Here is a 12,157-nt window from a genome sequence, read left to right on the forward strand (position 1 = left end):
ATCACCCACGTATTATCATACCAACCTTTCTTCGTCCCATCATTCATATATACCCTTACTAATTTTTAAATACTCAGTCGCGTCCACGCTTTCTTTTTGAGCACATAATTCCTCTTGCCGAAAAGATCGAACTACTATCTCACGCTGTTCTGTGTCGCTTTTTTCTTCCTTCTCATTTGACCAAGGTATGTACATTATACTATCCCCATCTATCGTGCTATGTCTATCACCAACATACACCTCTCCTATCATCCCCTTTACCATCCATACCGTACAATTTTTTGATACGGTTCACTACATCTCCTTAACACTCCTTATTAACCCACTACCCTTTTATACCAATATTTTACTTTTCGTTCACGCCATTACGTTCATTCACTTTTCCTAAGGATCGCACCTTCCACAAAAATAATACTTCACCCCTTCGTCACTGCCACTGTTTCACATTTCATCTACTAACGATATCACCCTAGAGAATAGCACTTCCTAATGGCAGACGTATCTGGAAGCAGCAATGGAGGTTCCCAAGAGGAACCTAATGGATCCACGCCCTCTAAGACTTCACTGCCCCTAATCACTATCTCATCACCTAATTGCAACGCCTCTGGTGTAAGTGATGCTGGTGTGAAGGAGGCAGCGTCGAATGATTCTGTTGCTGAAGAATCTCCGACCACGTACCGACGATCTGTGTCAGAAGGAAGTCTTCACGATGTGGTGGAGATGCCCTACCTGGAGGCGCCTCCGAACTCCCCCGTACTCGAAAAAGAAGACGACAACGAGCTCGAGTACAAAGAGCCGGACGATAACGTCTCTAACACGATTAACCGCATCCTAGAAGTCTTTGCTGATCGTCCTGAGACGGATATTGAACCCCCCTTCCGCAATCCGTCCAAGTCTCAGATCAAGATGCGCCGCGAGGGAATGTACAATGGATTCAGCGCCGCTCACTTTGGCTCAGTCAGTGGCCCCCCTCTAGGTCTTCCTCAGAGTCCCCCCAGCGCGAGCCGTGGCCATCGGCGATCCAAGTCAATCCGAGACTTCGGTTTCGGAAGTTCGAAGAACAACGCCACTGCTAGTGACTTGCAACATTTGCTCAATGATGATTCTCGAGCAAGCTTGGGTGGTTCATCCTATGAGGATGTGTTCATGAACGCGTGTAACACATCTTACTATCTCGGCGGTCGTGATTCAGCGACACTAAGACCCGCAAGAGGACGAGATGTAAGCTTCGCTATGCGCCATGTGGGCCTAGTGAGCGAAGCAAGCCAGGCCACCATTGTCACCGAAGACGAAGACAGTCCTTTGAGACACCAAGCAACCCGTCTTCCATCCACAAGTGCTTATGGTGACTTAAGAAGCCAGAGGGACCATGGCATTAACCAGAACCCCAATATTCCCGAGCAGGATGAGGGTTTGGTTATGCGCGATTCTGCGAACACCGATGATTGGTGTACTACAGAGATGAACAGTGAAGCTGGTTTTGTCTCGGGTACTTCGATGAACCACCCCAACATAATCCAACCCACCGGCAGCAGTGTTGCAGGCAACTCGGAGGAAAGTGTGTGGAGAATGCCCACTACAGTTAGATATCGGCCTCGAGTTATACAGCATCCAGGCTTGAAGGGCCAGCAGGAGTCTTATGAGATGCACACCATGAAGCCATCGAAATGGCCTGTGCTTCTTCCGAAGGGTCAGCATTCTCGTCCGGGAGGTTATCCCGAGAACTCATCGCGCTGTTTCACGGTTGGTGAAAGCAACGAACACCCTACATCTCCTATGCGTAACGTGTCTAGCACGAACCCTTTCCTGCGAATCGATAGTAATCGACGCAACATGGACTCGGGAAGCCTTATTCTCCCAACAAGCTACACCGGTCGATCCCGCTTCGAATTCCGAGACTCGGTGTCAACGTTCGCTACCCAGACGTTGGAGCGTCACCCGTCGAACGCTCGCTTGTCCATGGCACCGACTGAATCCGGAGATGGAGTTCTCGAAAAGGTCCCTCTTAGAGAGAACCTTCCTGTAGTCAAGTCCGAATCGGACGACTCTTTGGCTGAGCAGACCTCATCGAAGGTAGTAGAGGTTTCTTCCCAGAAACCATCCGACCCTTGCCTTGTTGACCAAGATTATCCCAACCGTCGCATGGCTTCACGCAAGATCAGCAAGGACAAGGATCCAAACTGGGTTGACCTGGAACCGTCTACCTCCAATGCAGAGCTCATGTCATCTCGTTCGAAGTTTGAATTCGAGCTCATCCCACTCGACGAGGCTCAGCGTCTGAACAAGGAGCAACGCGACTGTGGCGAAACGGATGAGACTGAATCGACAATTAAGCGTTGTCTACGAGCTGAGAATGTCAAGTCGATCCGGGCGGTTTCGAACACTCCCGCTCGAATTCCGCATCCCCTTCGCAAGCATACGCGAAGAATTGAAGATGCCCCCAAGCTGTCCATCGACTTCAGCCCCTCGAGCGTCTTTTATACAGACGCTCTCCGAGGTAAGTTCCAACATTCAATTCATCTAATAGCCAATGCTAACATAAGATGCTTAGACATAACCCCTCCTTTCTCCGCCACCACCCATCCCAACCTCGCTGAGCCCGCGAAGGCCAGAGTTCGTACGCCAAGTGTAACCGAGGACACAATTCTGACCCCTCTGGGAGCGCCATCGTGGATCGAAAGAATGAAGACTCATGCTGTAGACAAGAAGAATTCGGTGCAGCGCAAGATCTCCAACATGACGGTGATCCACCATGTTGGCATGGACAACGATAGCCAGATGAGCCTCGCTGCCATCGAGGACATGACGGAGCCCTACCTGTCTTATGGTGCTCGTGTCAAGCGCCAGCGAATCTTCGCCGCAGCCGCATGCGTGTCTGCACTCTTCCCATTCATCGCAATCCTCGTAATGGCCGGAATACTTGATCCTGTTCTGCTGTGGTACACTAGTGGTGAAGCACGCCGACTGACCATCCGTCAGCACAACATTGTTAGGAACATGTTCCTAGCATGGTGTTGTGTTCTCATGATCTTGTTACCGACAATCATTGCGGTGTACGTGAAGAGATCGTAGAGTTTGACTACGACGGATAGAGATTAAGTCTCCAGGCATTGGTAATATTTTAGAAATGGGTTGAAACGGAGTTTCATCAAGGGCGTTTGGGAAAGGTACTTGGGCTGGTACTGAAGCACTAACAAAGTGCATACTTGTTTGAATTTTCCTTTTCTTTATCTGGGCGCTGCCGATGCGCAGCAATTTTTTCTTTCTTTCCCTCTGTCTCATCACGATTCGACGAGAAACGACGAGAACCCTGTGCTATTGGGGTTTACGATCACCAATGATAACGCCGGCAACGATAACAATCATGACGAATGACAACGGCAGCTCTCCTTTGTTAAGGATGATCTTATCATCTCTGGGGATAACATAGCAGGCAGGATAGGATCTCGTGAAACCTTTTGACTCTGATTGATAGCAGTCATTGGAGATGAAAGGATAGGGACACAGTTTATAACCAGATGGTTTCCATAGTTGCACATATTGGCAAATGAAACGAACTGTGAAATAAAATGGACTGACTACGTGAATATGGCGATTATTTGTAGGCAAGCCGCCTGGTAAGTGGCTATGTGATGTCATGGCCTGCTAAATCCCTTATAACTTTGGCATATGATAGCCTCTAAACTCGCTATAATTTACAGGGGCTTAGCGGTTAAATAATAAATACAGGGCCATCGGCCGCGCCCCTTACCCAGTACGCAATTCAATAAGCAATCCCTTCATACTGTATTAAGCCTAGGCATCTACTGGGCTTAAATCGAGACCTGACAGTATTCTATCCGCTAAATTTCTTGTAGATAATCGCCATAGCTCAAGCCCGTTTTAGAAGCTTAACCACTGAAGAAAAAAGCACACGGTGCGCAGATATTTCGATTCAGGTGGTTTTGAGCCATCAGCATTTGCCCCAAATTTTTGGGTCGAACTTCACTGTAATTATCCGCTAAATCCCTTACAGCTTTAGCGCCTGAAAGTCCCCAAGCGCCCTGTATTTTACAACGACTTTAGTGGATCCATCTTGATCTTACGATGCGAAAATGAGTTAGTGGGATAGCGATCTGTCTGTACAATGCATCTCGACAAAACATCACAACTCAAATCAAAGAAGCAACCAAGGCAAAAAGAATTGGCCATTTATCAATTACTATTACCATCCACCGTGCCACGCACACCTATCTACCTAGTAGTATCCTATCTACTAGATACTTAGGTATTCAACAGTATAAGCACAACATACAACAAAGCCTCCGTAGATAGCCTCGTCCAAGCCCTCATAATCAATCAATCAATAGCAGCCCATCTAAATGACTCCCATGCATTCATCTCTACCTTTTTTTCTCGTCCAGCCATGTATAGTTCGTCAATTCATACCCTTCGGTCTTTTCGTATCTCCTATCTAATCCCCACGTCTGCATGTCTCAAACCCCCACTCAAACCTCTCCGTAAACGATCTGTCTCAGATGTTCCTTTTCGCCACTCTGTTCGCACATGGCTCGGAACATCCCCAATCCATTCTCCAGCTCCCATAGTTCCTTGGGCGTTCCGTACTCGGCTACCTTTCCATCGCTTAGGACCAGGATGCGATCGAAATCTGCTACGGTGCTCAATCGGTGCGCAATAACGACTAGGGTGCTATCGCCGAACTCTTCGCGTATGCTGCGCTGGATCAGCGCATCCGTTGTCATGTCCACGGCGCTCGTTGCCTCATCCAACACCATAACCTTAGGACGGGACACAATTGCCCTGGCTAAGCATAGTAGCTGTCGCTGTCCTTGTGATAGATTGAGGCCGCCCTCTGAGATGGGTGAGAGTAAGTCGAGGAAGATATTTGCGTTCTTTTTCCGGCTAGAGGTTGGGGTGGAGGTGCCGGATGCGGTAGGCGATGACTCATTGCTGTTACGAGCCTCATTTTCCTCCTCAGAGATTAGGTGCACACGAGTTAGTGAATCAAAAAGCTCAGCATCTGTGTGGTTGTCGAAGGGGTCGAGATTGGATCGCACAGTGCCGCTGAATAGAACAGGGTCCTGTGGGATGATAGCTAAGCGGCTTCGTAGGTCGTGTAACTTGATCTTGGAAATATCTAGTCCATCAATGTGGATGCTCCCGGACCGAGCCTCGAGGAAACGGAAGAGAGCAAGTGTGAGAGACGATTTTCCTGCGCCTGTGCGTCCTACAACACCGACACGTTCATTTCTTTCGATGGTGAAGTTAAGCCCTTTAAGTATAGGATCCAGGTCCTCCGCATAACTGACGACAAGATCGTTTACCTCGACTCGCCCTTCTGTTGGCCATGCCGCTGGCGGGCTCTTGCCTTCCAGACTTTCTGTTGGGAGTTCGGTGTATTCGACGATTCGCTCCGCTGCGTTCATCTCCAGCTCGACATTGGCGTAATGACGGATAGTCCACATGACGTGGCCCGAAAATTCGAGTGCAAATGCCATTCCAAAACCAGCGAGCGCCGCGTCAATCTCGGGGCTTATAAGGATAAGAATGGCAACGAATGAAGCGAATAAACTTCCAACTACTGCCATTCTCCACGCCATCCAACGGATGAACAACCAGAGATGCCATGTTGCGACGGACCAGTCATCCAATTTCTTGTGCATGCGCTCGATGTAAGTATGAGACTTGTCGAATGATCTGATCGTCTGCACGCCAGTCAAGGCTGATCCGAATTGTTCAAACACGGGAGACTTGGTGACTGATTCAAGGCGCTTCACCGGCCTGGCCCCTTGAATGTAGCGAATTGCATAGAACGCGCATATTAAAAGTAAGATTAGTGACATGACGATGATTATTGGCGAGACGAATAGTCCAGCGACAACGACGCCTGCAAGGTTGAGGAATGCGCTTCCCGCAAATGCCATCGAATATGCCATGTGTGTATCCACGGAATGGAAATCGGCCGTAAATCGGTTCAGGATTCTACCCAAGGGGACAGTATCTAACCATCGGAGTGGAGCTCGGAGTACCACAAAGTTGAGTTTGGCGAATAGTTGTCTAGAAGCACGAATAGAACCGTAGAATACGTAGTAGTATCGGAACGTCGAGACCACGGAGGTGAAAACCGAGAGAAAGATGTATATGCCGAGGTAAAATCCTAAGCTCTTGTTCTCTGGTTGAACCATTGGCTGAACCATGCTGTTCATCGTAAACTGAGGTAGGGCGAACTGGTATACGTATGCCTGCTTGTCTGTTTGCGCATTAATGTTCTGTTCATGCTCGTCATACGATCCTGTCCATATTTTCAACCACCAAGAGCGTCCAACCGTCAGTACTTGCACGAATAGGAAGAGGGAAAGAATCGTAGACCAGAACCACCACGAGCCGCTATATTTCAGATACGCTGCGTAGATTTTGCCCTTGACAGCACCCTTCTCGCGGCCCTCTTCTTCGACGAATTTACGTGCAGGTGTCTTTGAGGGAACCTTTGCTAGGGGCTCCCCATCGGGTTCAATGCCAATTTGGGACGTATCTTCAGAATTAATGACGGTCGACGTTCCATCATCTCGGATTTCTCGGTCTGTCTGCTCGTGGCTCTTGATTTGCTGCAGAGTTCCAGTTTCTTCTAATTCGGACACAAGCCCTGCATTCAACACACGACCATCTCCCAGCTCGACAAGGTACTTTGTCTTTGGCTCACATAAGGCAACATGGTGTGTAACCAAGATTCTCGTTCGTCCGATGCAAAGTTCTCCAGTTAAACACTTTTCGAAGATGTGGCGGCCAACATGAGCATCAACAGCACTAAATATGTCGTCGAGAACTAGGATGCCCGCACGAGAGTAGATAGCTCGCGCCAAACTATACAAATTATGTTAGCGAATACATATTACGGTTTGCAGGTCCGGTTTCAACACCCCAGGGTAGACCCTATTCGAACGGCCTAATATCCTCTTATACAAAGGGTTTAAGTCAGAATGTGACCTTGGACTTACGTGATTCGCCATTTCTGTCCACCACTTAGGTTAATACCGTTGGCACCAATCTCTGTGTTCTCCCCATCGCTGAACATCTCCATGTCCTTTGTAAGGGCACAGGCCTCGACCGTCGTGTTGTATCGGTATGCATCGTACGGCAGGCCAAATAGAATGTTATCTTTGACAGTCGCGTTCTCAATCCATGGTATCTGTGCAACAAACGCGATAGCACCAGGAATAATCCAATTGTCTTTGTTCGCTTTCTGGTCGTGGCGCTGGGATGGTGCACGGGGCACGCTGATGGACCCAGAAAGAATATCGACCTCACCCAGGACAGCGGCCAACATTAAACTTTTCCCGCTCCCAGTTTTTCCTGATATGATGGATAGTTCGCCCTTAGGAAACGAGATGTTGACGTTGCGCAGGACAAATCGATCGATGTCTTCCTCGTCTTGGTTGTCTGAAGGCCAGGCGATAGATGCATTGTCTAAGGTAACCTCATCAGCTTCTTTGGTGACCTTTGAGATCTCTGCACCGTTCAGGTAGGCATCCATCCGCTTCACGGAAACCCAAGCATCGACGAGATCAGTTACTAACTCCGGGATGACAGATAGAGTAACTTCAAGTGCCTTAAATACACCAAGACTGACGAATGCAACAGAGGGGGATAGATTTCCGTGCAAGGTTGCATAAACAGCGAGGGAAACGGCAGCAAGCATGACCGGGCTCGTAATCCAGCAACCTATGAGTATGACATCATTGGAGAAAGCGCTCCAAACGCATTTCAATTCCTGTTCTCGGATATCACCAATCTTCTTCTCCCATTGGGGTTCAAGGGCGGAGAATTTAATTTGGCGGATCCCTTGGAGAGCCTCCGAAACAACTTCCATCTTCTCATCGCGAACTTTCATCAATCGATCCTGGGCATCAGAATACCTCTTCGAGAAATAAATATTCAAGGGAAGGACGGCAAGCATCGTTGAGAAACCTGCGAGAAGAGCTTTCCATCCAAGGAGTTCTAGGAGGAAGGCTAGCGACACGATCAGCTTGAACAGGCTTTCAGGGAAGATACTGTTGAACGCGGCAAAATCCGACACCCGCTTAGCATCGACACCTATCAAGTTGACAGTACTTTGTTTGCTCTTCAGGATCTGCTCATCGTCTTCCTCGAAATCGTTAATATCCGGTCTGTCCTCCGTAGACGCTTCGCCAACCGGACCAGCAATATTCGGCTCGGGCGATTCCGAGGTAGATTTCTTCTTGTTAGCTTCCTTGACGTCTTTACGTCTCATTGATTTCTGGAAGATTAGAGCTGATAGCTGTGCCCTAATTGGTATAGAAATCTGCGCCCAAGATATCCAGTAATTATATGCTTCAACCCATGATCGAACAAGAACAGACACAGCGATCAGAATGACCCAAACCCAAGCCTCGTAGCCTAGTTTCTCGTGGTTTTTTCGTCGCTCTAGCATGTTCAGAAGTTGTAAAACAACCCACTGAGGTGCCATGTTGAGGAAGGCAGTAACAGCACTTAATATCCATTGCAGCGCGAAGAGCCACTTATGTGCGAGGATAATAGAGATCCAGAGCGGGCCGGTGAAACCTCGACTTTCCCAATCAGCGGTTGTTTCCTTGGACCTTGTATAATGATCTGGCCGGGGGAGATCTTCTAGATCAAGGTTGCCATGCTTGGAAGCCTTGTTAAGCAAGTAAGCCGGCCAACTCCAGTTGAATCGGCTCCACGCGGATTCCGTGTACAACCTATCCACCGGCTGTCCATCGTGAAATACATCAGGGCGACGAGGAATTGAAAGGCTCGAAACGGCTAGACAGATGGCGGCAATTATTTCTGCAGTGCGCAAGGAAAATATTCCAGTAGAATTGTGCTCTAGCAAAAATACGACCACGTCGTCGTCCTGGATCGCGAGAACTGCGGTGAGGATGATACACGAAAGGAATGACCATATACCTAGATCGTAAGCAGATACCGAATCCCGACTACACGTAATACAGGTAGCCTGTAAAGTTAGAAGAGCCTAAGTCCACGTGAAACAGCATATGTCAGTAATCCGACCGTTTCAGTTCGTCTTATGTGTAACGATGAGCGATGAGCTTACGTACCCAAATTGGAACAGCCAACCAATCTTCGAGGAACAAACCGCCATCAATCCCCCCTCGTGTGCCCAACGTCGAGATCACGGCAAGCGCAATCGATATCCCGAGACCAGCTAGAGAAAATATGAGAATAGCGGCCTTCGAGGCCCTATTATTGAATGCTTCAACAGCATCTCGTGTACTTTTTCCATCTTCATCCTCGTAAACTCCAGTCGCGAATTTGGGACCACGGTTACGCAGTTTACTCAGGCTCAATGCAGCTGGGATGGTGAGTGCTGTGACAGCGCCCAAGCCGACAGCTGAAGTTACAACCACCACTGTCCTGTCGGGCATGCTGTGGTGATATAATTTCGGAGCTAAGCTCGGAAATCTAGAAAGCTCTAGAGCTAATATATGGCAAGAGCTTTCAGAAGTATAAAGGCGACATGTAGCGCAGAAGGAAAAATGTCGAAAAGCCGATAGGATTAACTCGACTTAAAAGAGATGTTCGATGCAGGGAGTGGAACAATGAAAGTCGGAAAAAGGAAAGGAATGGTTTACACCAGTGATACCGGTCAAAATTGAAGGAGTTCGAGACCGTTGGACGAGCAACATAGAAACGGGGACCGAGACGAATTGCACGTCATTTGCTAATCAATAGAAGACAAGAATGAGTACAATATCTACCTACCTACCACATGTAGGTAGGTAGTGTCGTTATGACTCCTCGCATGGATCATTAGTGGGAGTGCGGATGTCATCTAGCGGCTCGCCGGTTGACTCATTTGGTGGCTTGCTCATGACAGAGGAGACCCGGGAGGAGGCGACTGTTGACGAAATCCACATTAGCTTCTGTCAACTCCCCCGTATTTCAACCAGGCCTGCAAGAGTCCCTTGTTAGCAGTGGGTTTTGCACGATAGGCCGATCCCGATTCGCCCGGACCTTTACATGGCAGACGCAAGGCTTGACCCACAGGGGGGGAGACAATGGGATTATACCCATCGTCCTGCATCCGTATCCTATTCCGGGATAACCATCGGTGTGCACGAGCAGTACGGTCCGAACAGCGCGTACCTCGTTAGGGAGAACTCGGGGCGTCATTAATGAACAGACTCATCGCCTGACAAGGGATAACAGAAGGGGGTTAGGAATCTTATGCAAAAGGATCGATTTTATTACATTTTAGGGCTGGCTAGATCTAAAATCAGAAGGTGTATGCACAGTTGCAGTACATATTACTGCAGGTCTAGCATGGTAATGGTATAGCCGTGTCGAGGGTGGTTGGTGGGGGGTTGGTGGTCATGGTCAATACCTAGGTACCTAGTAAATGATGGTTCATGGAGGAAGATGTAGCATTTCGCATTTCGCAACATACAACATAACTTAGTGGACTAGAACAGGTCGCACGTCATCGACGAGGATTATAATTGAATAGGTATTTTGTTACACGTAATATCCGTTCGTCGCTTCCTACATATGTATGTATGTACATACCTACATGTAGTACCTAGTACTATGGATGTATTAAGTATCCCATCTTTGTTCACATCCATGCATCCATGTCCTCTATAACGTTAAATGTTAAGTACCTACTTAGGTCCTAAGCACGGAGTAGATACTCAAGAAAGTTAACCTTGGAAGTTATAGCAGATGACCATACGAGTGCATGTAAGACATCTTTTCGACAGATCGGCGTCAGCTTACATTCGAGAAGATATAACCAAATATTTACATACTTGTAGACAAATAGAAACATCGATTTCGTACGACACGCACATGAATCATGCGGGTTGTAACTGACAAACCGGGAAATTACTCGAGGACGCGGGGTACTTATCTTAAAAACTATCTATACGCGATATATGCGCTAAATCAGCCACGTTACCCGACCCCCGATCCGTCCGTACCGTAGATGTCATGAAGACGGTTCTTGCCTTTATCAACATCACAGTCTCCGGGTTCGGAGAAGGAGCATGTGGAAATATTCAAAACCGGACGCGTATAAAAACATCCCGCAACCGTATAGGTATCTGTTGTTTAAGCCACTCTTTTCAGTACATAAACCTTCATTGTTATTACCTATCGCTGTCATTATGATTCAACGGCATAGGTCAAAAAGCATCACGTCAGCTAATCCTTACTCAACCCACTTCAAACTAAGCACGAAGCTCTAGTCATTCGGCATCTGCTTTCAAATACCTATTTCTCTGAGGTGAACAGGCAGCAGGTATAACAAGAAAGCATCCCACTTGGTGGTGTGTTTCAACCGACCTGAAGTCGACGATCGGCTTCCGAATTCCATTCACATGCATTGATGATATTATAAGCTTTTGTTTCACAGCCATACCCGATCAAGTGATCTACCAAGATTGGCGAAGATAGGTAACATATCGGTATTTATTCCGCTGAGAAAGGTGAGTAGCCAATCATGGATACCGCGCAACAACTTCAGGACCGCATGCAGATGGAACATTGAACTCATCACACCGCTCTTGTGGTTGGATGCCTCTTCCGCCAATTGATCCTGCGGGCTGCTACGCGACCAATCGAGGCTGCATCGCAAATCGGACGACTCATTGAAGTAGTGCTGACAAGAAGCTCGTCTAAGAACTTTTTGGTTAGTTGCTAGGTATCCAGTCATGGATTGTCTCCAACTTAGAGCCGCAATCGGATAGGTTGAAAACTTTTGAAAAGTCTGAGGTTGGTCGCTTTACACCGTGAATATCATCACGGGGACTGAGAAACATTTTCAACGTCAGCGTGAGTACAATCTGGTATGGATAGGGGTAAACGTAGTATGAGTATGAATCGGTAGTTGGTAAAGTTCGAGTTCTACCGATCCAAAAAATATTGTACGAGGCGAATACGTCACTTCATTGATGATTCCCCTTCACTTAACTCATCTATATCTCTTACAGATTAATGAGAAGGATGCAGCTCAACGAGAAAGCTTCTAGATGAGATTCGAAGCATCACCATATGGTTGGAATAGGGGTACTTATCTACCAAATCCATCAAGTACCTTTGTAAGGTTGAACGACTACAATGTTTAATACCCAGCCACTTATGTACTAAGCAATCAAGA

At 47.7% G+C, this 12,157-nt stretch overlaps 2 protein-coding genes across 2 annotated transcripts; one reads left to right on the forward strand and one right to left on the reverse strand.

Annotated features, from left to right (window-relative positions):
* The first annotated feature begins 438 nt into the window (after positions 1–438).
* GGS22DRAFT_196440 (uncharacterized protein) lies at positions 439–3,503 on the forward strand. The gene is made up of 2 exons (XM_047965824.1): positions 439–2,497; positions 2,552–3,503. Exons 1-2 carry the CDS (start codon positions 490–492, stop codon positions 3,070–3,072), a joined length of 2,529 nt encoding a protein of 842 aa, XP_047815325.1. The 5' UTR covers positions 439–489; the 3' UTR covers positions 3,073–3,503.
* A 681-nt stretch (positions 3,504–4,184) lies between these two features.
* On the reverse strand, positions 4,185–9,683 carry GGS22DRAFT_58709 (putative ATP-binding cassette transporter protein). Its single transcript, XM_047967481.1, has 3 exons — positions 9,099–9,683; positions 6,996–9,013; positions 4,185–6,861 (listed from the first exon to the last, which is right to left on the reverse strand). Exons 1-3 carry the CDS (start codon positions 9,423–9,425, stop codon positions 4,488–4,490), a joined length of 4,719 nt encoding a protein of 1,572 aa, XP_047815326.1. The 5' UTR covers positions 9,426–9,683; the 3' UTR covers positions 4,185–4,487.
* Between the last annotated feature and the right edge of the window lie 2,474 nt (positions 9,684–12,157).

The sequence above is a fragment of the Annulohypoxylon maeteangense genome (genome assembly GCF_022496945.1).
Source record: "Annulohypoxylon maeteangense strain CBS 123835 unplaced genomic scaffold GGS22scaffold_19, whole genome shotgun sequence".
Classification (NCBI taxonomy): Eukaryota; Fungi; Ascomycota; class Sordariomycetes; order Xylariales; family Hypoxylaceae; genus Annulohypoxylon; species Annulohypoxylon maeteangense.

What these genes read in the sequence shown, in the direction of transcription:
- GGS22DRAFT_196440 (XM_047965824.1), top strand. Translation starts at nt 490, where the DNA reads ATGGCAGACGTATCTGGAAGCAGCAATGGAGGTTCCCAAGAGGAACCT. An exon ending in TTATACAGACGCTCTCCGAG is followed by an intron (nt 2,498 to 2,551) that starts GTAAGTTCCAAC and finishes TAAGATGCTTAG; the next exon opens with ACATAACCCCTCCTTTCTCC.
- GGS22DRAFT_58709 (XM_047967481.1), bottom strand. Translation starts at nt 9,425, where the DNA reads ATGCCCGACAGGACAGTGGTGGTTGTAACTTCAGCTGTCGGCTTGGGC. An exon ending in GGTTGGCTGTTCCAATTTGG is followed by an intron (nt 9,014 to 9,098) that starts GTACGTAAGCTC and finishes ACGTGGACTTAG; the next exon opens with GCTCTTCTAACTTTACAGGC. An exon ending in GGACAGAAATGGCGAATCAC is followed by an intron (nt 6,862 to 6,995) that starts GTAAGTCCAAGG and finishes TAATTTGTATAG; the next exon opens with TTTGGCGCGAGCTATCTACT.